General features: G+C 44.4%; 1 protein-coding gene across 1 annotated transcript in view; it reads right to left on the bottom strand.

Moving 5' to 3' along the window:
• TTC5 (tetratricopeptide repeat domain 5) overlaps nucleotides 1–25475 on the bottom strand; it is an 852502-nt gene that overhangs the window by 326386 nt on the left and 500641 nt on the right. The window contains exon 7 of the mRNA XM_044058462.1: nucleotides 20511–20657. Coding sequence (XP_043914397.1) covers nucleotides 20511–20657 — 147 coding nt within the window. The remainder of the gene's footprint in view (nucleotides 1–20510; nucleotides 20658–25475) is intronic.

Here is a 25475-nt window from a genome sequence, read left to right as displayed (position 1 = left end):
GAAGGGAGGTACCATGAGATGAGACAAAACAAAATATAGATCCCAAGGAGAAAGGAGTTCCTTAAAGGGAGGTCTTAATAAGGAAGCACCTTTTAAGAAGGCTCTACACAACCTATGTGACATTAAGTTGGAAGCAGTATCACCCATATGAAAATCTGAAATTGTAGCAAGTTGAACCTTGATGGTTGCTGCAGCTGAACCTTGTTGAAATAGTTCTGCCAATGCTCCAAAACAGAATGAATAGGTGCAGAGAAAGGATCAATGTTCTTATCTTGAGCCCAAAGGGAAAACCTCTTCCATTTACTAGAATACAGCTTTCTAGTGGAAGCTTTATGGGAGGACATTAAGATATGTCTAACTGTAAGAGTGAAATTGTGAAGCCTGACTAAATTGGGAAACGGAGCAGCCAGCTGTCAGTTTTAGGGTGTGGAGAGAAGTATGAATCTCCCCTGATATATGAGTCAACAGATCTGACACTGGGTCAAGAATCCAAGGCTTCTCCTGAAGATGAGGCCAAAGGAAGGGGAACCAAACTTGGGGAAAACAGTAAGGAGCAATGAGAATTATCCTGCTTCCTAAGCATTGTGCTTTCTGAATTATTCTGGATATGAGAGGAAATGGTGGAAAGGCAAATAGAAATTCCGAGGGCCAATCGTGAGCAAGAGCATCTCTCGCGGTCTCCCCTGGAGGGGGGATTAGGGTAAAGTAGTTGCTGCACTTGGCATTCATGGGACTGGCAAAGAGATCACAGAAAGGCTGTCCCCGTGTGTTTGGAAAATCATTTCCACTATATTTTGATTGAGAGACCACTCTGGAGACATTAGGATTGCTCTGCTCAGCTTGTCCACTATCACGTTGGACTTCCCCAGAATGTGCATTGCGATTAGAAAGCGCTGGGAAGAAACTGGCAATTGCCATATTCTTAGGGCTTCTTGACAAAAGGGATAAGATCTAGTTTCCCCCTGCTTGTTTATGTACCAAATCACAGACATATTTGTCTGACTAGATCGCAGTAGTCCCTAGAGGGAGACAGTCGAACTGCTTGCAACGCAAGAAGGACTGCTCTCATCTCTAGAACATTTATATACAAGTGAACCTTGTGTTCTTGCCATGTACCTTGGACTGTTCTTCCCAGATAATCCCCCCCCACATCTGGGAAGTGTCAGTGGTCACTGTAGCTAGTGGTTGAAGTGGAACAAAGGGTCTGCCCATTGTCACATGAGTGGAGTGTATCCACCATCTCAAGTCGTTCTTGCAAGATTCCGTTATTCTGATCAGATGAGACACTGGAAGCTCTTGAAGTGACCACTGGGAGATTAATAGCCATTGAAGAATCCTCATATGCATTCTGGCAAGAGGGGACCAGTGTAATCATGGATGCCATTGTTCCTAATAAGCGTAAAATTAACTTTGCTTTCACGTTGTTCTTGGGAAGGAGATGAAGTATTTGCTGTCTGAGTGCTACAACTCTTTTTGTTGGAAGACGTGCTACCATAGATGAAGTGTCTAGATTTGCGCCTATGAATGTAATATGTTGACAAGGCAACAAGGCAGATTTTTGAAAATTTACTGTAATGCCCAGTTGATTGCAAAAGTCCAAAGTTAGGTCCCTGGCTTGTAGAAGTAGATGCTTGATGGTGGCATATAGGAGCCAGTCGTCTAGATAGGGAAACATACGTAATCATAGACGTCTCAAGTGAGCCTTGACTACTGCCATACATTTGGTGAACACTCTGGGGACTGTAGTGAGACTAAAGGGCAGAGCTCTGAAATGGTAATGGCTGACTCCCAGCGGGAAGCGTAAGTACCTTCTTGATGTTCTGTCCATTTTTATGTGGTAGTAAGCATCTTGAAGGTTTACTGAGCACATCCAATTGTCTTTCCCTAAAACGGAATTATAGAGTGCAGTGTCACCATATGGAACTTTGACTTCTTGACAGATTTGTTTAACTTGCGTAGGTCTAATATGGGCCTCCAGTCCCCTGTTCTTTTTGGCACTAAAAAGAATCTTGAGTAAGTTCCGAATCCTTTTTGGTCTGCTGGGACTTCTTGGATGACTCTTTTGTGGAGCAACTTTTGAATCTCTACAGTTGCCTGTTCCCTTAGATTGGGAGGAACATTTGGGAGTGTTTTGGTCTGTGGAATAGGTTTGGAAAAAGGGATGGAGTATCCTCTGGATATTATATTTAGTACCCATTTGTCATTTGTGATATTTCGCCAGACTTCTGGGTACATTGATAAACGTCTCCCGACCCACTGCCTCCAGAGTAGAGCAGTCGGGACTCCTTTCAGGAGGGCTGATGAGGGCGTCCACAAAAGGAATCGCAGTCACCCTGGTTTTGCGGGCCCCTTCTGCCTCTGGAGTGGCGTCTACCCTTATTACCTCCCCCTCTGCCCTCGGGGAAGGTATCACCCCGTGCTTCTTGGAAAAATCTATGGGATCTTTTGAACCACATCTTTCCACTCTTCTGACCTTTAGGATATGGTCTTCAAGGTACAGAAAAACGTACTCCAACGGCAGAGAGAGTTTTTCCCTTCCTGCTTGCACTGGGTTGGAGTGTCTTTTACTTTGGGTCTAAAAGAGGGAGGAACCATCAAAAGGATCATTAGTAAAGGTAGACTTAAAGGGCTCTGCAAAATTGCACAAGTGCATCCAGGAGTGTCTCCTAAGGGAAACTCCAGAACCCGCTGCCCTGCTCGCTCCATCTGCTGCGTATGATATGAGCCTCATGGAGGAGTTGACTATGGAATTTAAGGTGGACAGCTGGGAGGAGACCTTCTCATTCACCCCGCAGCTAATGAACCTTGTAGAGCATCTCCTAGCTCTTTCAGTAGATTTTTGTAGCCTCATGAAATGGGATAAGTAGTTCAGCAATCGCAGTGAGAAAGTCACTGAAGAAAAGATATGCTTCCCGTAGCTGTCCATCATTCGAGAGTCTTTATTCGGAGGATGAACAGATGAGGAAGTCTCTGCATGTTCCTTCTTGGTGGCTGCTGCCACCACCATAGCATCTACAGATACTCCCTTTGTTAGAAATTCCTTGCGCAAAGGAGCTGACAAAAATTTGTTTGGCCTCCGAGGGACCGGTTCTGTAGTGTCGGGTGATGCCCACGCCTTTTGACTAACCAGGTCCATTAGTTCATCGAAAGGCGGAGACACTCAGGAGGCTGAAGGTTGAGACCCAAAAGCCTTCAGGTACACTGACTCCTCATCAGAAGGGGTGGTGGTCTGCCAGCCAGCTCTTTGCTTGAGGATCTCTAGAATATCTGCAAATGAGATATCATCAGAGGACGACCATGGGGACCCTTCAGACTCATCGAGGTCAGTGTCTAAAGTGATGGACTCATCTGGGGAGTCAACATGCTTCTTCTTGCAGGTTCTCTTCCGAGGTGGCTCCTCAGAAGGATATTTTGGGAAGGCCTTGATGAGAGGTGTTCGCCCAATTAGGGATCCTGAGGCTCTGGGTCTCTGCTGTCTTGAGGAATGGGTGGTGCTGAGACAGTAGCCGGTGCCTTGAGGGGACGAGTACTGATATCTTCCTGTGGTGCTGAATGGGTAGACAACATGCACCTTATCAGCTCAAAGGCAGATCCCACGTGATTGGACTCAAGGCTGATTTGGGAGCCGAGCTGATGCTCTGAGAGATAAGCTTGGCACTGAAGAGGATCTGGGTTGAGAATCCCTCCCTGGGGCCGAGCAGGGAACCTCGGCTCCCAGACTCACCGGACAGCACCGAGAGAGACTGAGCAGATGTCGGCTCTGACACCACTGAAGGGGGTCCTAGAACTGACTGGTCCACAGTAAGTGGTACCAAACACTCTGGCTCCAAAGGACCAGCTTGGCTCGGAGAAGGAACAGTGGGCACAGTAGGCTCAGAGACCAAATGGGAGGGAGCCAAGAATAATTTAGTCAATGCCGGTGACTTGAGGAGTCTACGCACCACCCGTTCCACATCATCTGATAAGCTTCTTGTAGACATGGAAGATAGGGAAGGCGATCGAGACCTATGGAGGATTAGCGATCTCAAAGTCAGAGAACTCTCAATGGGCCAGCTCCGAGTGGAGGTATCTTGTGGTTCCGAAGGCTTTGGAGCCAAAGTACCAGACCTGTCAAACAAAAGGACTTCCGAAAGCTCCTAGGACTGTGGAGCCGAGGAAGTAGTGGCCTTTGAAATTTATGGAAGTTTGACTGGCGGCTCCGACTGTACCGATGTAGCGGGAGATTGTCTTTTATGAGATTTATCTTTTTTTGAGGAAGGCGACGAAGAAGAGGAGGAAGAGCTATGAATGGCTTCTGCAAAAGAAGGCTTTAAGAGCCCTTTTAGAATCAACTTGTTTCTTCTTTCCTGAAGTACTCTAGCACTAAATGAATGACAGAAGGTGCAGTTTTCATGGAGATGAATGACACCAAGGCAACAAACACAAACATGCCCATCTGTGATGGTAATTTTTTGCAGGCACTTTTGAAATTTTTTTAAAGTCCGAAGGCTTATGTTCTCTCTCTTTTTGGTCTTTAGACATTTTCAAGATAAGACCCTAAAGGCGAGAGCAATTTAAAAAGATTTATTAGCTAAGACTAATATGCTAAAGCTAAACCAAAGGTTACTACAGGACAACACAAGGAGCAACAACCAGGGAAAAAAAGAGAACCTCTTGCTAAAACGGTTCTATTTTCCACACAAAACAATAAAACAATACAAGTCCTCTAACTTAAATGGGCGTACAGCTCTCTAACTTAAATGAGGTATAAAGACACTAACAATGAACAACCACTACACGGGATACCAAAGGGGCCTAGAGAGAGATGGCAAAAGCCATGCTAAATGGGAAAAAGACATCACTAATTTAACAAAAAGCTGCAAAGGGACACAACGAGTTAAACCTAGCAAGAATAAAACTAAATATATGCAAAAAATAGCAAGTTTTGACAAAGGTAATACAAAATACATCACAACTTAGCCACAGCCAAGATGAGCGCATCCAACCTCAAAGCGGCAAACGAGATTTGGGGAATTACACAACTGCATTGTGGGATACCTTCGTGCCACGAGCCAGGTCTGAGACTTTCAGCTAAGTATTCGGTCGAGTCGGAGCAGAGGATCAGCTCCGAACCCATCACTGTAAGTATGAAGGCGAGATAGCACAACATAACATCAAAAGACTGCTACAACTAACAGTTCCCACAGCACCCAAGACACACAGCATCAGTCTCACTTACTAAGCCCTTAAGGCTTAACACTCAAAAAACAAATTTTCTTGTCATTGGAGACTCCATAGTGAGACATACGGATGTCCCACTCACCAGGTTAGATAAAGAGAAAGTCACGGTTAACTGCCTGTCTGGTGCCAGTATTTGTCAGATCATGCCTGCACTCACGTCCCTCAGCAACAAATATCATTATGATTCTGTCTTAGCTCATGTTGGAGTAAACGACCTGAGACATACCTCACTGGACTATATGAAGAGAGACTCAGAGTATTTATCCCAGGCAGGTAAGTCCCTAGCCTTGAGCAGCATATTACCCTCACCTAGAATGATGCCATAGTATAAACAAAAATATCGAATTCAATTGGCTTAGTTTCTGATGTCATTCGAAGGGGATCTAGTTTCCGCCAGCTTGGGATGACATGGTTGACAAACCTTGCTGTTTTGCCAGAGACGGTTTGCACCTGGCACCACTAGGCTTTCGGCTGCTGGCAAAGGCACTTGCATCCCCCATAGTGAGCTTAAAGCAAAAACTGCACACCCTGAAAGCACTTCTATTACTGAAGGATGTAGATGTCTTTGCAGTCACAGAGGCCTTGCACCAGGTTTCTGAGAGTACCCCGGCCTTACATGGCTAGAATGCCTTCCAGACCTACAGGCTGCAAAATAAATGTGTAAGTACCAAAGGAGGCAGTGTTTCTACCTATACTGGAGATAAATGTACCTCCTGACTAGTTAGACTGGACAACTCCATTGAGTTACTCCATGTTCAGATTACTCTGGGTAAGACCCCTATTCACGTCATAGGTAGTTAGAGCTCCCTCGCCATGGATCATAATGGCCATGAGGCCTATCTGACCAAACTGGAGTCAATCCAAATACTCTGGTCATGGAGGATTTTAATTATCCCACCAACTGGGAAACCTACTCTAGCCCTAACCCATTAGCGTAAAAGTTCCTTGACGAACTCAAATACACTGGAACAAATTGTTCAAACTCCAACAAGAGGAACAAAAGTACTAGATCTGATCATCACTGTCATGACAAACAGATGCACCACCGCAACTGTCTGACCCTCATTAGTTAAACGTGACCACAAATCTGTTGCCTTCAAATTTCGCACTACCAGAGAACTAAGAACTCAATGGGAGAAGTCAGACTAAAAAACTTCACCAAAGCAAGCTATACGTTCCTAGGGGAAGGTATAAAGGCATTCCAAGCCCCATCCCCAGCTAGAAGTGATAACTACACCAAAACGTACACTAAAGACCTGTACAATCACTTGTATAAGTGAATAGACTTGGCTGTTCCAGAGAGAATCAAAGACAGACCCCCAGGTGAAAAAAAAGCCACCCTGGTAGACATGCACCACCAAACGTCTAACAAAACTAAGGTGAGGCCCTAACAATGGAAAAGCACCCTCCTCAGCCTCAACAGGCAAATAAGACAACATGTCAAATTCTCTAAGGGTAACTTGGCAATAACAGCCAAGGATAACCATAAGGCCTTTTATAGCTATGTACAAAACCTAAAAGGTAGGACACAAGCATGTGCCGAACTAGTGACTAATGGTATCACACACACACTGATCCCGCAGAGATAGCAAACCTGCTAATGGACAGATTTGGTGAAATTTTCACTCCCTTGTCCCCTACAAACTTATAAACCTTGCCCCAACTCCCCCCCCCCAAGCCTACATATCTGAACAGCAGATCATTAAAGCCTTGTCTAAGGCACAAAACACAGCTTCTATGGGACCAGACGACATCCCAGGCTATCTTCTAAACAAACTAAAACATGAACTAGAATCACCATTAAGTACCCTAGTCAATCACAGCCTAACCACGATCTTTGTTCCTGGGGAATGGAGAACAGCAATAGTTATTCCCCTCCACAAACGTGGCTTTGCAACAGATCCAGGGAATTACAGACTCATAAGTCTGACCAGCCTCATCTGTAAAGCCATGGAAAGTATCGTCATGGACCTCAAATACATAGGTAACCTCAATACGCAGGATCCGACCCAATTCAGCTTAGTCAAGGGCAGATCCTGCCTGTTAAACTTGGTGGATTTCTTTGAAAATGTGACCAGGCCCACTGACAATGGGGTTCCCTATTAGAAGACCGAAGATGCATTCTTTCGAATGCATCTTGGTCAAACTCAAAAGACTAAAACGGCAAAATATTGAAGCGGCTTTTAAGCAAATTTGTTCCCTGGGAAAGAATTTGCTTGGCCACTTCGTTACTTTGCTGTTTTTGGCACTGTAGCGCTGTCTCGGAGTTGATATATTTAAGTAGGGGGGGGTGAAGCCCCCCACCTAATGTAATGTTTAAAGTGTTTTATTTATTTTTTTTGGAACAGCGATTTTTTTTTCCCCCAAGGGAAAAACAGTTCAAAATTGTAAGCTTTCGCTTACATAGGGTCAATTAATCACAGTTCGCTTTTTTAAGCGTTCGGTGATCTAATATAGACCCGACAATGGCAAATCTGTGCACATAGCATACCTTGATTTGACAAACGCCTTTAACATAATCCCACACTCAGGCATTACCAATAAACTTAGCAAACTGAATGTAAACCCCTTTGTTGCAAGATGGGTTGCCAGCTGGCTCACAAACCATCTTACTCATCACACACTATCAAAGTGGGTGACTCCACATCAACCAGCAGACCTGTCACCAGTGGAGTGCCAAAAGGGTAAGTGCTGCCCCCCCACACTGTTTGGTATATACTTCACATAAGTTCAGGCCAAAACTAGGGGGATGTGGCTAACCAAGTTTGCGGACTGCAAACTGGGCACAATTACTGAATCCCCAAATGATGTCAGAATACTTCAGGAGGGTCTTACTTAGACCAGTGACTGGTGTCTTAGTTACAGTCTCAAACCGAATGCAGAGAAATTCATCGTCATACTCTTTGGTAAAAACAATGTCCCTTCACACTATCACATTAACAATAACCTATGTATTTATGAAGTGGTAAGAGATCTGGTATCACAAGTAGACTGCAACCTTAACTTTGACCACCACACCATGTGTCTACTGTAGTAAGCAAGGCTTTCTATGTAATACATTTGATTAGCAAAGGCATCACCTCTAGAGCAAAGGAGGTTATAATCCCTCTATACTCATCACTAATCAGGCCCATAATTGAGGATAACGCCCCTTTCGGCATGTACCATACAAAGCACCTACAGCAACTGGAGAGACCTCAGAGGTTTCTAACTAAGAAGATCAAGGGACTCCAGCACGTGCCTTACACAAACCGACTAAAGTCCCTGTCATTATACTCAGTATTTTATAGACTTCTTCGGAAAGACTTATGTCTGGCTTGCAGAGCAATTTCTGACCCAAACCCAATGAATTTGCTGCATATCTGTAAATCAAACAGGAGTAGAGCTACACATTCCAGGGACCTAAATATGGCCTGCGACTTGAATAGGACATACTGGAGGGACAGATTTGTCTCCCGACGACTGCCGTGCCTTCAGAATAGGCTGCCAATTCATGTGAAGTACGGCACCTCTATGACACTGTTCAAAAGGAACCTGCACGAGTTGATGGGGCACCATAAATTCTTAACGGGGATACCACAACCCTTTGGGACATGGGCAGTCATTAATGAATACAATCCTAGGTATTGACTAGAGCATCTATGGCATTACATTGGGATGAAACAACTAGGTTTGAAATGGCATCTGGGTCGATAGCCTAGTAAAAAGCCTGCAATGCAAGTAGGACTGCTCTCAATCTCCAAGACACTGAAGTGAAAATTTGCCACAATCATGGACCAGGTCCTTTGGACAGTCCTTCCTTCAAAATACCCCCCCCCCAAGAGAGAAAGGTCCATTATAACTGTACCCAGCGGCAGGGGAAGAACAAACGGCCTTCCAGTGGACACCAGAGGAGACTCCAACTACCACCTGATTTGAGCAACATGATGGGAAACTCCAATGAATGAGTCAAGACCATTGCACCACAACTGTCCACTGCAGGCCCCTTATGTGGTACATAGTCAGGAGAGCTAAGCAGATGGCGGCTGCCATGTGCTCTAACAACTTGTCAACTAGCGACACGGGAGGCTTTCTGTAAGACAGCAAAGAAATGGCTTTGACAATAAAGGGTATTTATCATGGAAGCTTTGCAATTTAAGAGACTGTGCCCAAGTGACAACATATGAATTCTAGCATCTGAATGGGGTGAAAACAGGCTCTCAGTTGATCATAATCCCAAAGGAATGTCACAGCTGAAGTAAGGTGCCCTTGGCCCTGACTAGTGATACTCTCTGAATTTCGATGGCTGCATCCCTTCTCTGATGAGATGGCACTTCTGGAAGATGCTTGGGATTTATGTTTGGTGCATTAAAAATGGAATCCTGTAACCTCTGGATATGACAACAACCATGCATCTTAGGCGATGGCCTCCCAAGCTTCTGGATGCAGAGCCAAATGCCCCCCCCCCCACTGCCTTCAGAGTTGGACAGTCAGGCAACCTATCAGATTGCTGAAAGGGTCTCCAGGAGAAAGCTCTGAGGAAGTCCTGGTTCTGCATACCACCACATTGCTGCTCAGGTGCACCCACAAGTTTTCCTCCCTTCTGGTTCAGAGACCGTCCTTTCAGAGGGTAGCAAAACAGACTCCAACGGAAGGCGGCGTTTTTCCATACTGCTCACTCCTGGTCAAAGTGTCCTTAACCTTAGGCCCAAAAAGTGAAGAGTCATGATAGGGAGTGTTAATAAAGGACATCTTGAAGCAGCCTGCAAAATTGCACAATCTCATCCAAGAGTGGCAAAGCATGGCAATGCCAGCAGCTCCAGATGTGCCATCAGTCATGTTAGAAAGCAGTCACATGGACATGCTAGAAATAGACAAGTGAGTCTCCAGAGTCCCTTGTGTCTTAACCATAAGTCCCTTGTGTCTTAACCATACTTGACAATTCTGACACAATGTCCTCTGAAGTCTCATCAGGCGAGTCAAGTAATTTAATGCTCTCAGTGTGAACATGGCTAAGGTGTAGGAGTACTTCCCCTAACCGCTACAAAATTTATTCGGAAGATGTACCAGTGAACTCTCTTCCAAGATGTCCTTCTTGGTGGCCACCAGCACCACCACAACAGCATCAATGGCAGGACCCTTACTACAATGTTGTTGAAAGGGGCCACGCCCTCTGGGATATAACATCAATAACCATATCCAGAGAGGGAACCACCTAGGACATGGATGGGCCCACTTCAAAGGCCTCCAAAAATACAGACTCCTCGGGAGACAAGGTTTCAGCAGTCCAAACCCAGGCTGGCACAGCAGCTCCAAAAGGTCGCCAAAAGAGGTGTCATTGTAGGGGATTTAGGGGACTCCTTTCCTTCATCAAGGTCTGTATCTTCAGTGATGGATTCCTCTAGAGAATCCAGGTGCTTCTCTTTGCACAACCTCACATCAGAAACTTCCCATCCTGAAGAATCAGGGGTGGGGGAGGCAGAAAAGGCAGGGGACCCTGAATGCAGAGCAGACTGGAGATCACCAGGACTGGGTTAGCCTGGAGCAGACTGATGCAGGTCCACAAGCAAAGACATTGATGAGGGATGGATATCAGTAAGTGCTGACCACTCCAACTGACAGAACATCCTCTCTACAACATCAAAGGCAGAGGCCGAAGCTGGCATCCTGGAGCCCTCACACCTAGGATCCAAAGATCCTAAAGATATACCAGACTTTGGAGCGGTTCCCGCCTTCCCCAACACTAAGACTGGAGCCGAACTATTCAGAGCCAAGGCACCGCGAGAGAGAGACAACTCAGAAACCTGAAGCTTAGATCCTGACCCAGAAACTTCTGTGTGGAAGTGCTGGCCCCGAAGTCTGCTCTGCACCAACACTGCTGGAGATGAGGAAACCAAGGCAGGGGTAGGAGCAGATATTGGCCAAGCTGTTGGATCCGACCCAAAGGGTGGTAAGGCAACCAGCTCCAATAACCTTGAAGCTGTAGGGCCTAAGGGTGGAAACGGAGCCGAAACCTCAGGTTGAGGACCCAAAGTTGAAGGGATAAGTTCTAACTGCATCTGGGTTGAAGGGATCAGTTTTAACTGCATCTGGGCTTGTAGGAAGTTCAGCTGGTCCATCTCAACAAGTCTTAAATTCCGGACCAATCTGAATGACTGAACTGGCAAAGTCATCAGTGGAGGCTTACTTGCTGGTTGATGGCTCTGAGGACCTGGCTTGAACTTGAAAGGATCAGATCCACAGCAGAGAAAAATATATGACTACAGAGAAGGCTCTTGCAGAGTACAGGGGAGAAGGGCAACAAGGTACAGCCCAAGGGAGACCCTTTCAACAGGAAAGGAGTTGGGGTGCTAAGCAATAAGGAGGGAGCCACCCCCATATTTGACTCCGTGAAAGACTGGGTCTGAGTTGTCATATCTGATAATAGTGCCAAGTCTGCCAGGACAGTCAAAGATCTTGGGACCTTCAGATCTAGCAAACAGGACAAAAAGGGTGAGGATTATTTTTGGTCCCTTTTCAAAGAGCTGGGGTCCTTAGATCTCTCCTTCCAAGCCTAATCTCCATCAACCCTAGCAGTCAAACTGGACGAGAAGGAATAATCATCGACTGGCAACAGGTCTTTGAGGACCAACTTCAACCTCCTCTCATTAACGGCTCGGGTGCCAAAACTCTCACAAAAAGCACAGTGAGTGTCAAGGTGAAATGCCTCAAGACAATAAATTCTCTTGTCATGCGCATCTTGGGAAGGGAAATTTGTGGCCATACATCACATGCTTCTTGAAGCCCTTATCCATACCACACTAAAAATACACACTAACTACAAAAACTACAAATCACCATGCACTATCCTAAGTACACAAAGCATGCAGCATTTACAAAACCTAAAGCACACAAGGTAGGAAAAGCCCACAAATGAAATACACTACCTATACCTAACTTAACAAATCTACATGACCTAAGCCTATACTGACAATAAAGCACTCCAAGAACGCTACCAACTACTATGAAAAACTAGGATAGAGGAAAGGGGAAAAATAAATGATTTAGCTAATCAGCACTAGAAATGGATACAACCCAATGGAACCAGAGGCCAAGCTGCTATCCTGGAAAGCAGAAAATGAGATCTGGGGTAATCTGAATAGGGCAAGGTATTATGGGTTGAGAAGGCAGAGCTTTGGGGCAGATGTCTTTTGGATATGGCCAGCTGTGGATTACAGTAGGCTCTGATAACTCCGAGTTTGAACCCAGATGGAAAAAAAAAATTATGTACTTACCGTAACGTTCCATCTGAGCTGTTGCTTTTCATTTGTTTTCAACCTGAGGGACTCTGATACAACATGGGTCCGACTTAGAGCATTACTCCAGCAATGGATCCAAACTCCAAGCTCCTCCGCTACCCATAATGCCCCTATCTCCCGCCTCCCCTCAGATAGAGTTTGTTGCAGAACAGCAGCATCACAACCTAGACAATATGCCTAAAAATCTTGCACAACCTACAAATGGTTTATCAAAGGGAAGACTAGCCAGGATAGAGGGGCTCTAATTCTTCCATCTGGTCCACTACACAGCCCACACAAGGCAGGGGGAAGGAGGGAGGGATATCTGAAGACAAATGAAAAGCAACAACTCAGATTGAACTTTATGGTAAGTACATAAAACTTATTTATCTGAAGTTGTTTTTTTCATTTGATCTTCAAACCAAGGGACAGAGTCCCTAGCTGCCAATAAACTCTGGGAGGTCCTCATGGAAGGATGCCCTGCCCCTGGAAAGAAGGCCAAATTTATAATGGGAGATACATGTGTGCGATGACGCCCAGACAGCTGCAGAGCAGATATCATCTAATGAAACCCTGGACCAAAAGGCTGCAGAAGTAGCAACAGACCTGGTGGAATGTGCCCGGACATGCCCTGGTGGAGTTAACGCTTTGGCTTGATAGGCCAATGAAATGCATTCAGAAATCCATCGAGCAATAGTAACTTTACAAACAGGCTTTCCCAAGAAAGGTTTGGAAAAGGAAACAAAAAGTTGATCCGACTTATGAAAGGATTTTACAAAACACTAAACAAACTTGCTCAAAGGAGCATGTACACATAAAACAAAAAAGAAAAGAGTGTCAAAATACTGAGTAATCCATAAATTGGTAGGAAGGAGAACAAAAGAACTGTTGATTCACAGACTAAGCGCTTTCACCGTATGTCCATAGGGCATCATCAAAGTGAATTAACACAAAAAAAACTCTACATTTATACAACTCTAAAATGCAACACGCCCACTACTAATTGTAAAATGCGGTGCCAATTAATTCTTAAAGAAATATAGTTAAAAACAATCAAACATTAATAAATGTACTATAATGCATTCCCTCCAGTACAGCTCTTTTGAGTGTGTACCTTTAACTCCTAGTGGGCGTGGCTTCAGCATTTAAAAATTAAAGTTATCACCTTACATTTTTAACAAATATCCATTGACAGAGGTCATATATCAATATAATTGTGTTTGCTATCATTTATGCTTCAAGATAAAATTTTCCGATACCTTGTATGTAACATGGTTTTGGAATTATTAATGCAAATATGAACAGGCAATATTTGACGCTTAGAGGAGCAGTAGGGTGTAACTGCAGAAATGCCTGGAGATGTCACTCGGCAACTGGATGACTTAAGTACAAATATATATATAAACATGCACAAATGAATATAAACATGTGCAAATCCTGATATAAAAAAATAAGTTCAGTTAAAAAACTTGACTAACAGAAGTGTACCAGAGAAACATATATGTATTTTAAACCTGCATATGTGACATTACAAAAGAGACATTATTTCTAGTGGTCACCTTAAACCTGTAATGCTCTTAACTTCAATACAGAACTTATGATATATTACCATTAATACCTGGAGACATAGTGGCGTTTGTCCTCAATTGCCCTTCTAACTCCAAATTCTCTAGCTATAGGTTAAAATTACCCTCTCTAAAATGGTCAACAATTTTGTCAATAATAAAAAACAAGACTTTATTGAAACCCTCACATTTCACTGAATGATTATAAAGTGCACTTTCCTTCTTACTTGTTTTAATCTCCCTTACATGCTCTAATATTCTTTCTTTCAGTTTTCTAGTGGTTTTACCCACATAGAATGCTGAACAGCAGGATTTGCACATATTTATGTATATTTATATTCATTTGTGCATGGTTATATATATTTGTATTTAGTCATCCAGTTATTTAATAAGATAGTACATTTATTAATGTGTTCGATTGTTTTTAACTATATATTAGAATTAATTGGCACCACATTTTATAATTAGTAGTGGATGTGTTGTATTTTAGAGTTGTATAAATGTACAGTTTTTTGGGTTAATTCACTCTGATGATGCCCTATGGACATAGGGTGAAAGCGCTTAGTCTGTGAATAAACAGCTCCTTTTGCTCTCCTTCCTACCAGTTTGTGGATTACTCAGCATTTTGACACTTTTTTTCTTTTTTGTTTTATGAAAGGATTTTGTCCTATGCAAATAGAAACACAGCTGCCTGTGAACATCAAGCAAGTGCAATTTGTACTCTCCCTTATTTTGGAAATTTGGAAAGAAAACTGGTAAATTGATGACGGGTTAATATTAGACTCTGATGACATCTTCGGTAGAAAAGATGGATTAGTCCACATGAACACCCTACCTTTAAGGAAGACCATATACGGGGGCTTGACAGATGGGGCTTGAATCTCCGAAACCCTCCTGGTTGATTGAGGTAATTGCTGCCAAAAAAGGTCTTCCATGACAGAAACTGCAAATTAACCATGGTCACTGGTACAAAAGGAGGAGAAACCAAGGCTTGCAGCACAAAAGAAAGATCCCAAGGGCACGCTGAGTCCTTAACTTGAGGCCGAAGGAGAAAGGTACCTTTCAAAAAGGCCTTACAAAGTTTAGAAGAAGACAATGAAGGCAAATATTTGCTTATGTGAAGGTTAGAAATCGCTTCTAGTTGTACCTTAACCATACATAAACTAGCTCCATGGTTAAAAATGTCCACCAAAAATTCCAAAATGGCCGAAACTGGTGCAGTGAAAGGATCCAGGTCATGCTGAAAAGCCCAGATCGAGAAACGCTTCCATTTACTCAAATAAACCTTCCTGGTAGAAAATTTGTGAGCCTCTACTAAGATCTTCTTAACAGGAGAAGACAGCCCAGGAGTCTTAACTATTACAGGAATTGGAGTAGCCAAGCCGTGAGCTTCTGGCTAAGTCTGGGTGAGAAATCCCTGAGGGATGTGTAATCAGATCCAGAACCAGATCTAGTGTCCAAGGAGGACACATTACATGAGACCACAGAGTGGGGAACTAAACTTGGTGAGGCCAGAAAGGAGCAATGAGGATCACTGATCTCCCCAAATGTTGCGTTTTCTGAATGAACCTGGGAATTAGAGGGAGCAGAGGGATAAGCATACAGAAGACTGGAGAGCCAAGCATGAACTAGAGCGTCTCTGGGGGACTCCCCCAGAGGGGAGTTCTGAGGGAAATACTTACTGCACTTCATGTTGGAAGGAGAGGCAAAAAGATTGTAGCAAAGCTGACCCCATTTTAGAAAGATCTTTTCTGCTACTGAAAGATTTGGATACCACTTGTAAGGCATCAGAACAGACAGGTCCGCCTATATGTTAGACCTACCTGGAATGTGCGCTGCCACCAGAAAATGGCTGGTGGAGATTGCCCACACTCACAGTCTCATGGTTTTGCGACAAAGGGTATAAGATCTGGTCATTCCCCCCTCCCATTTGTTGATATACCAGACTACTGACATACTATCCAGTCTGTACGGCAATAGTCCCCGGAGGAAGAAAGGCATGGAGAGCTTGCAACGCCAAAAGCACCTCCCTCATCTCCAGGACACTGACATGCAAGACTGGTCTCCAGAGAAGACTAAGTACCTTGGACCGTCCTTCCCATGCAATGCCCCACCCCCAACTGAGCAGGGATGCTTCTGTGGTCACTGTGATCATGGGGGAGGGAAGAACAAACGGACGACCCTAAATGAGGTCTAGGCATTGGAGCCACCAAAGAAGGGAGTCCTTGCACACACGGGATAGTTGAACAGGATGTGACAAGGGAAGGTCTAGCAAAGACCACTGAACAGCTAAGGTCCATTGTAGAACTCTTTTATGAAGACATGCAGTTGGGAAGAGAGTGATTGTGGCCGCCATGGACCCAAACGCCTGAAGAACTAAGCCTGCCAGGAGACGGTTGGCTAGGAGAATGTAAAGCATGTGATGATGGAGTGATAACTCTGTCTGCGGGATAGAAACATCCTGCTCTGGGTAGTGTCCAACTGAGCACCTATGAAATCCAGTACTTGCACTGGTGCCAGCTGAGACTTGTTGAGATTTATAGTTTTGCCCAGGTACTGAGCAATCTGAAGGAGATGATCCCTGGCTTGAATCAGTCGATGCCTGTAGGGAGTGGAGACGAGGAAATCGTCCAGGTAGGGGAACACTTGAAACCCCTGCAGCAACAGGTGAGCCATCGCTACTGCCATCACTTTGGTGAACACCTGGGGTGGTGGTGAGCCCAATGGGGAGCACTCTGAACTGAAAGTGATTGGCTTCCAGCTGGAAGTGAAGGAATGAAAGAGCGCCTGTTCATTTTGATATGGTAGTACGCACCCTGGAGGTCCACCGAGTACATCCAGTCATTTATCTGCAGGAAGAGCAGAATGGATTGAAGGGTGACCATCCGGAATTTCGTCTTGGCAACTGACAGGTTCAGAATTGAAAGATCAAGAACGAGTCTTAATCCCCCATTTTTTTTGGCACTAAAAAGAACCTGGAATAAATGCCTAATCCGGACGGGGGGATGGGCTACATGACTTGTTTTGCAAGAGTCTGGTAACTTCTGCAGCAGTCTCCTCCCGCTGACTGGGTGGGATATCTGGGAAGTGTTTGGGGGAAGGGGGATCAAGAAAGGGAATCAAGTGACCTCTGCATATGATCTACAGAACCCAACAATTCTTTGTAACTGACTCCCCAGGCCATTGGGTGCACAGATAATCTTCCGCCAATTTCCTCCAGAGATGAGCAGTTGGGCAAACCCTCAAAGTTGCTGAAAGGGTCTGTCCGGAAAGGAATCCTGAGACCCTTGGTTCTTCGGACCACCTCTGCCACAAGTGTGGCATCTACTGTATCCCCCTCTGCCTCTGGGGAAGGCAAATCCTGAGCACCTTGGGAAGAACCTCGAGACTTCTGAAACCACATCTTCTTAACTCCACACTGATTCCTAGAGAAGGATTGCTGTAGGGTGGAGAAGCGGATCCTGATGGCAGACAAAGTCTTCCTGTCTTTTTCGCTCTGGACTAAAGTATCACAAACTGTTTTTCCAAACAAGGTGGAACCATCATAGGGGGTGTTCGTAAAAGATGTCTTGAAGGGCTCTGAAAAAGCACAAAGCGGGAGCTAGGCATGCTGCCTAATGGCCACACCTGTTCCCGCAGCCCCAGGGGCACCCTCACTAGTATGTGATAGGAGCCTCATGGATGTATTAGAGTTGGAAGTAAGGGTGGCCATGCGGGAGGAAAAAACTTATTTTTCTCTGCTGACATGGACCCTGAGGCATACTGGGCTACCCCTTTGACCAGATCCCTGTGCAGTCTGACTACATGTGCCAAACAATTCAGCACATACAAGGCAAAGGTGGCTAATGCAAGGTCCACTTCACAAAATGACCCAAGGCTCCCTGTCCGGAGGATGGACCGAAGAGCTCCCTTGTGTGAGCTCTTTTTTGGTGGCCAACACAACCACTATGGCATCAACCAGGGACCCTTTGGACCAGTGTTGTCTATCTGAAGAAGCACTGAGTACCTTATCCAGGTGCCCAGGGATGGGCTCAACTGTATCTCGTTCCTGCAATGTCCTAGATGAGATCAGATCCACTAGGGAATTTGTGGGAGGAGACACCCAGGAGCAGAGGGTCCTGTGCCAAATAGCTCCAGCAATACCGACTCGTCTGGGTTGGGCTTCTGGGTAGACCACCCACCGTGTTACCGAAGGATCTCCATGATATCTCCAAAGGAGACCCTCCGGGGGTGATTGCGGGGAACCCTACCCTTTCTCCAAGTCAGTATCATCCGTGAGGGACTGCAGTGGGGAGTCTAAGTGCCTTCTTTTACACGTACACTTCCAAGGGGGAGAATTCAGGGGACGACTCAGAAGACTCAGGGAGTTCCAGTGGGGGAACCTCCTGTGTCAAAGTGGCAACAGGTTGTCACTGAGGAGGCAGGATGGCAGACTCCTGCCCAGAAAAAGAGGGTGCCAAGACAGACTCCAAGGAAGAAAATGTCAAAGGTCTCGAAGGAGTTGAGGGGACCCTCTCCACCACCTCAAAGGCAGAAGGTGAGTGGATCTCCGAAGTCAGAATTGGCTGAGGCCAAATCCACAGATCCCTGCATCGAGGGGGAATCTGGAGCCAAGCCTCCTGGTGCAGAGACTCAGAGGAAGGGACGACCCTGAAAGCCTTGAAATCAACGCCATCCTCTCAGATCCAAGCCAGAGGCTATGGCTACAAGAACATCAGACCCACTACACCAGGGAACCTCAGACACAATGACTCTGAAACCGGGAGTCAGATCACAGAAGGAGCAACAGGGAAGAAAGGTGGACTACATGCCCCCAGCCCCAGGGGGGATGGTGCAGGTAAGACTCCCAAATGGATCTGGTCCCGAATGAACTTCTGCATCATCCTGTTCACCTCGGCTTTGGATGGGCTCCTAGAGGACCAGATGGAAGATGCTGCCGATCTGGGCCTAGAGTGGAGACCCAGCCCAGGAGACCTCTGGCTCTGGCGAAAAGCAAGGTGACCTGGGCAGGACTTGGCCAAGGGTTTGACCGAGGAAGAGCAGTCTGGGGACCACTTCCTCTGCCGATTCCGCTCCTTGAATTGGGTCTTCTCTTTGTCCCCAGACTTCTTGGCAGGAGGTTGAGTTCCAGAATCCGAGGCAGAGGAGGAAGAAGAAGAAGCAGAGGCCTCCATTGGAGGTGGGAGGAGGCCTTTCAGGATGAGTTTGTTCTTCCTGTCGATCAATGCACGGGGGTTGAGGCATGCACAGGTCAAGCAGGACGGATCTAGATGAGGGACACCCAGGCAGACCACGCACAGAGTGTGGAAATCAGATGGGGGTGGGGGCTTATATCCACACTCTGTGCACTTCCTGAAGCCAGGCTTCTTGGGAGTATCACTCATGGCCAGGAAGAAAGAACACACACACACACACACACACACACACACACACACACACACACACACACACTAGAGAAAGGGCGGAGAGTTTTTTTTTTTTTTTTTTTTTTTAATAACTGACGCCTGAGTGCAAAAAGGTGGGGCAGGGATAGAAAAGATAAAAGATAGGTTAAGAGCAGAAAAACAGAGCAAAAAGAAACCAAAAATACAACTTACTACAAGTGAAGCTTGGAACAGAAGAATACACGCTGCTGATCAAACAAGCGGCAAATGAGATCTGAGGGAAGGAGGGAGACAGGGGCATTATGAATATGGGAGGAACTTGGATCCAATGCTGGAGTATGCGGCTGAGTCAGATCCGTGCCAGATCAGAGTCCTTCAGGCTGAAGATCAAATGAAAACAACTTCAGATCATCGGATGCAAGTATTTTCTTTACAATGAGGTTCTGCAATGTCACAGTACAACTGGTGAATGGGAGGCACAGTCCTCACATTAAGACATGAATAACTGTTGTTCTCCTTGCAAAAGAACATTTTTTCTAATTTTATGCAGGTCAGTTTTTACTTCATCTATTCTGTTTACTGTTTTATATCTAACTTTTATACATTTTTGAAGACAGGTAACAGTTTGTCCAAATCATATACACTACGACTTAACAATGACAGATAATTATAAAACAGAACAGCTACACACTGGTTACCTAACAGAAGGCAATGCCGGAAGGCTATTGTGTGCTAAAGTATACATGCAGTAAGACAAGCCTCGAGTACAATGCAAGACGACCATGTGTATAAAATTAAAAGCAATTCCAATCTAGCAAACCAAGTAAAAGCTTGTGAACACCCAGATTAGGCCATTCTAGCCTGTGACAAACATGCATTCCTAAGAGGAAAATGTAAAGCTACTGCACCCTGGCAGTATTTTTTAACTGTGCTTCTTAAAGAGACAATTTGAAGCTCACCTGGAAAACACATGTCCAGTATCTCACAGGATTAGTAACTTAAAACTCAAAATGCTTCCATTCTCAAGGAAAACATAAATCAGAAGTAATTTTGACTAGGAATATTAGATACAGCTCCAAACCTACCTTGCTAGTCACAAGTGCAGTCAACCTGTCCAGGAAGTCAAGCAACTGCCGTTCTCTGAGAGGGGGTTCTTCCCAAGCAGGATCGAGAGCTGCAGCATGGGAGAATCCCTCTAGAGCTCCCTGAAAATCTTCTTCATATTTCAACAGCTAGGAAAAACACAAAAAAATATATCAAACACTAAAAAGAGAAAATACAGCAATTCGGTCAGTAAAAACATGAGTTTACATAGGGGCTAAAGTGGATTCTATACCTACTAAGCTGAAACCTTGCACTGGACACACAAGCAGCATCAGTTAAGTGCTTTCTGGTAATATTTCAAAACCAAATTTCCCAGCAGACTTAAATAAAAACAAATTTCTTCAGGCTGTTTTTTGACAGTGTCAGCACACAGAAAAATGATTTAAATAAAATCACCATCATGAAGAATCTCTTGCTTCAGGAATTATGTTTACCAGTTAGTCCAAAGGAAATTGTGTTCGGTGGTCTTAACTACTTAAATATTTAAAAAATATATATTCTGACATAGTTAACCAAACCAAACAAATACTACAGTACCCTTATTAAGTATTCACCAGAGCAGGCAATCAAAGATCACCCATGGGTGGGGACTCCAGTATCTCCAATCCAACCTGTTCTTATAATGGAAGCATGCTTCACACAAAGCGATACTCCAATACAGGATTGTCCAGAGTCCAAGTACTTTAGATCAGGGGTGTCCAACCTTTTGGCGTGCAGAGGGCCACACTGGGTGAACAGAAGTGGTCTTGGGGCCACATATAGAATAGATCATATAATTAGCTCTTTTGCTGCCAAGGGCGACCAAAGTCTACCTCCTGGCTGTTCTGTAGGTGCATTCATACAATGAATAAATGTAATAAATGCCTAATATTTGCCTTAAAATTCTAATTCTCATTCTAATTCTTCATCTAACAGTTAACAGTAACATCTTAATTTGTAAAAAAAAAAAAAAAAAAAAAAAAAAATTGACAGGTACGGAACCCTTCCTAGGTATATAGTCACACACTAGCCTACAGCAGAACATCTGTACAGGTTAGTAATCAATATCTCTAAACTCTTGTAGTATGCTGCATTTCTTTTTTCTTCATTTTCTTTCTTTCACTCTTCCCCCGAACCCAGCAGTGTGTCACACTAACCAGGTCCCTGGCACCAAACAGAAAAAGGACTTTCTAACTAAACCCCAGTCAAGTCTGAAGACCAGCCCCTCCCTCTAAGAATTCTGCCCCTCGGTGGGATTCCTCTCCAGCAACAGTGCCATCAATTAATAACGTATATTACACACTGGGTTCTAACTACTCTCGACCTTCTTTACTTACTTTGTAAAGCATAGCTTTGTACCTACTGTTGTGCCTCCCTAAATGTACTGCTCCTGGTCAGCTACAGCACATCTCTACTTACCCCCCAACCTCACTACCCTTGCTCTCACAACTCCCCAAGCTGTGCACCCACCTGCCTAACCCTACACCCGGCCACTCTCTCTGCTAGTCCTTTTCTCCTACTCCCCTGCCTCCTACTGGAACAGTCCCTCACATCCCTGCATACTACCATCATCTGTGCCTTTCTCTGGCCCCACATCTCCTGCACTAAATCCTCTCTTCTCATCCCCTGACTTAGAGCCTCCCCTCTCCCTATCGCAGTCTCCCCACTTATCTCCCTACCTCTCTAGCCTCCCTCTCAGCTTAGCGACTGCATAGTCTCCCTTCACAGATTTGTGTAAAATAACAAACAGAGAGTAAAACAAATAAAGTGACATTTGTCTGCTGTAGCATTTAAAACTGAACACATACTATCTCCCGTACAGACGCTAGGGAAATACTCACTGATTGTTTTTTTGCTGCTGCACCTACAGGACGGTGCAATCCCGCTATGCTCACTTCGCTCCCCTACCCAACCCCACCCCCACCTCCCACATCAATTACATTTATAGCTATAGACCACATCCCCAGTACTTTTCACTCTCATTTAACCAATTAAAACTAACCTATCATCCCCATACTACTTTACACCAAACCCTTATTCAACAACCAACTTCTATAATTATCTGTAGTTCTTCCACACACTCCCATCTCCTCAAGCACATCTAAAAACATGTCACACACCTATCACACCCTGATACCAAAACTAATACCTTACATACTATCCTTTCACTCATCTTGCTGTCCATCGTTACCTCCTACCACTCACAACTATATATCACCACCCCACCCCCACCATGGCATACAGAACCCTTAATCAGTCCCTTAAAACGAGGGGATTTCCATATATCACCTTGCGACCTCACCTCCTCCCAATTTTATTCCTACCTACATTATAACCCAACCTACAAAATCAATCCTCATTATTCCCTAAAACAAACTAAAATGTTTCACAAACTAACCAAACTTTACCTATACCTTCTCCAAAAACTCACTTGCTGTGGGGACATTCACCCTAATCCTGCCTCCTCTCTCCTCCTTTTGAACATAAATGCTAGAAGCATACTTAACAAAACCCATGCCCTCCACACCCTACTAGCTCTATATAAACCAGAAGTCGCTGTACTAACAGAAACTTGGCTTAAACCAGAAAACCATAACAATGAAATTACACCTCCTGGATATAACATTATACGTAGTGACAGAATTGGGAAAAAGGAGGGAGGTGCAGCAATACTATTCCAAGATCACCTCAAAATTGAACAATTCGAGTGCAAGTCCAAAGATGTCAAAGATATATAACTAGTTCTTGTAAAATTAAAGCTTAATTCCAACAAACAAATAATTATTGCAGGGGGTTATATCCCACCAGGCAATAACACCACTATACTGGAATGCCTACTAAACTGGATGTCAACCTCTCTCCCACAAGAAACCATACTATTAGGCGATTTTAATATTGACTGGGCTGACTGCACCAGCCAAACCCCCACTACCTCCACGGTTTCACCCAAATTATATCTGAACCCACTAGAATCGACAAAACATCCAACCGCCAGTCCATCCTAGACTGAATTTTGCTATCTGACCCCAGTCTTGCACAGCAGCCAAGCTGTCTTCCTGAAAGTCTGAACGACCACCAAGCAACTTACCTAACCAGGCACTGATCCAACCATATTCACCATCCTATCCTCAGAGTAATACGTAACAAAAAGTCCTTTAGAACTACTGAATTAATCAATGCACTAAAATGCTGTAACTGGACTCACCTAAAACAACTAACTCCAGACAAAGCTGTGGAGTACAACTCTACTTTCCTAAACATCTTAAACTAACACGCATCCTCTAGAACCATTAGAATCAAAACTAGCTATATCCCATGGCTAACTACAGATACCAAAACATTAATGAAAGAAAGGGACAAAGCCTGGCTACAGTTTCACAAAAACAAAACCACCACCTTGAGAAAATATTATCAAGAACTCCGGAACAAAGCCAAAAAACAAATCAAACTTGACAAATCTGATGAAGTCTGTTGTTTTTATGACGAAAAACGTGGTGATTGTTCAAACGTTTAACGTTCCATCTTTTGTGTAATAAACTCTGGTTTGATTTTTCGGCTGTCCGGAGCTTTAGTTCGTCCTCTTCACAGTGTGTTATTTGTTCATCAGTTTTTGCTCGCACTGTGCCTCACGTCTTTGCTTACTTGACAAGTCTAATTACTACAAATCCATACAAGAAAAATATGCTCATAACCCACATACATTTTGGGCCACAACAAATACTTTACTGCACCCAGGAAGATCCACCACTCTATCCCCTATACTACCAAACAACCATGAAAACACTCCCACCCAATTAAATATATTTTTTTTTACAGAAACAGTCCAAACAATAGCCAACACCCAAAACAGTACTGGTATCCCCAGTTCAATAGACATCCCAACACACAAAACCACCCCTCTAGCTTTTCCCTGCACACAGTCTCTACAAAAGCAATTGCTAAACTCCTCAAAAAAACAAACCACACTGGCAGCTGATAATCTGCCGGCAGACTTCCTTCAGGTGACTTCTGAAGCAATAGCCTACCCAGTGTCCATCCTAATAAACAGGTCAATATCAGAATGTAAAGTACCTTATTCATGGAAAATATCATATATCATACCACTGCACAAAGGAGGTAAATCCCTTGAGCTAACCTCGTCCCATCGCTATTCTATCGCCTCTATCAAAAATATTGGAAAGAGTTGTTCATTCTCAACTCATGCAGTTCCTTCTACAAAATGACCTACTGTCCGAATCTCAGCATGGCTTTAGACCTTCCCATAGCACCACCACAGCACTTCTCTCTTTCACTAACACCGTCAATCATAGAAACAAAGGACTATTTGTATCCTCCATATTCTTAGACTTATCCAAAGCCTTTGATATGGTTAACTGGATCTACCTCAGAAGATCGACAGACCATTTGATCGAAATTAATTTGGTCGACAGCTCATTTGGTCGAAAATGAGTATTCAAGGCACATAACAGGGATTTGCCCCCCTCCCCAATGTTGTGCGACCCTGAAGTTGGTACATAGAGGGGGTGTGGGGAGCGAAGCCCCCCACCTATTTTCATTTAAAATGTGCAGTTTTTGTTGTATTTTCATGTTTTCAAATGGTAATAGGTGGGGGGCTTCACCCCCCCAACTATATATATACCAACACCAGGGTCGCACAACATTGGGGAGGGGGGCAAATCCCTATGTGCCTTGAATACTGGTTTTCGACCAAATGAGCTGTCGATCAAATGGTCTGTCGATTTTCTGAGGTAGACCCAGTTAACCAAACTATACTTCTGGAGACTCTATCTACCCTTAACATAAGTTCCTCCACCATATCATGGTTCAGTAACCATTTATCAGACTGTCAACAAGCTGTCCTATGGCAAGGCCAACTGTCCCCACTACTACCAGTAGCCACAGGCGTCCCTCAAGGGTCTATCCTCGGTCCTTTGCTGTTCTTACTTTTTACTAATCAGACTACCTCA

This window comes from Protopterus annectens, chromosome 16.part0, assembly GCF_019279795.1.
Source record: "Protopterus annectens isolate FY-2018-M chromosome 16.part0, PAN1.0, whole genome shotgun sequence".
In the NCBI taxonomy this organism is placed as follows: Eukaryota; Metazoa; Chordata; order Ceratodontiformes; family Protopteridae; genus Protopterus; species Protopterus annectens.
This window is presented reverse-complemented; position numbering and strand designations above follow the sequence as displayed.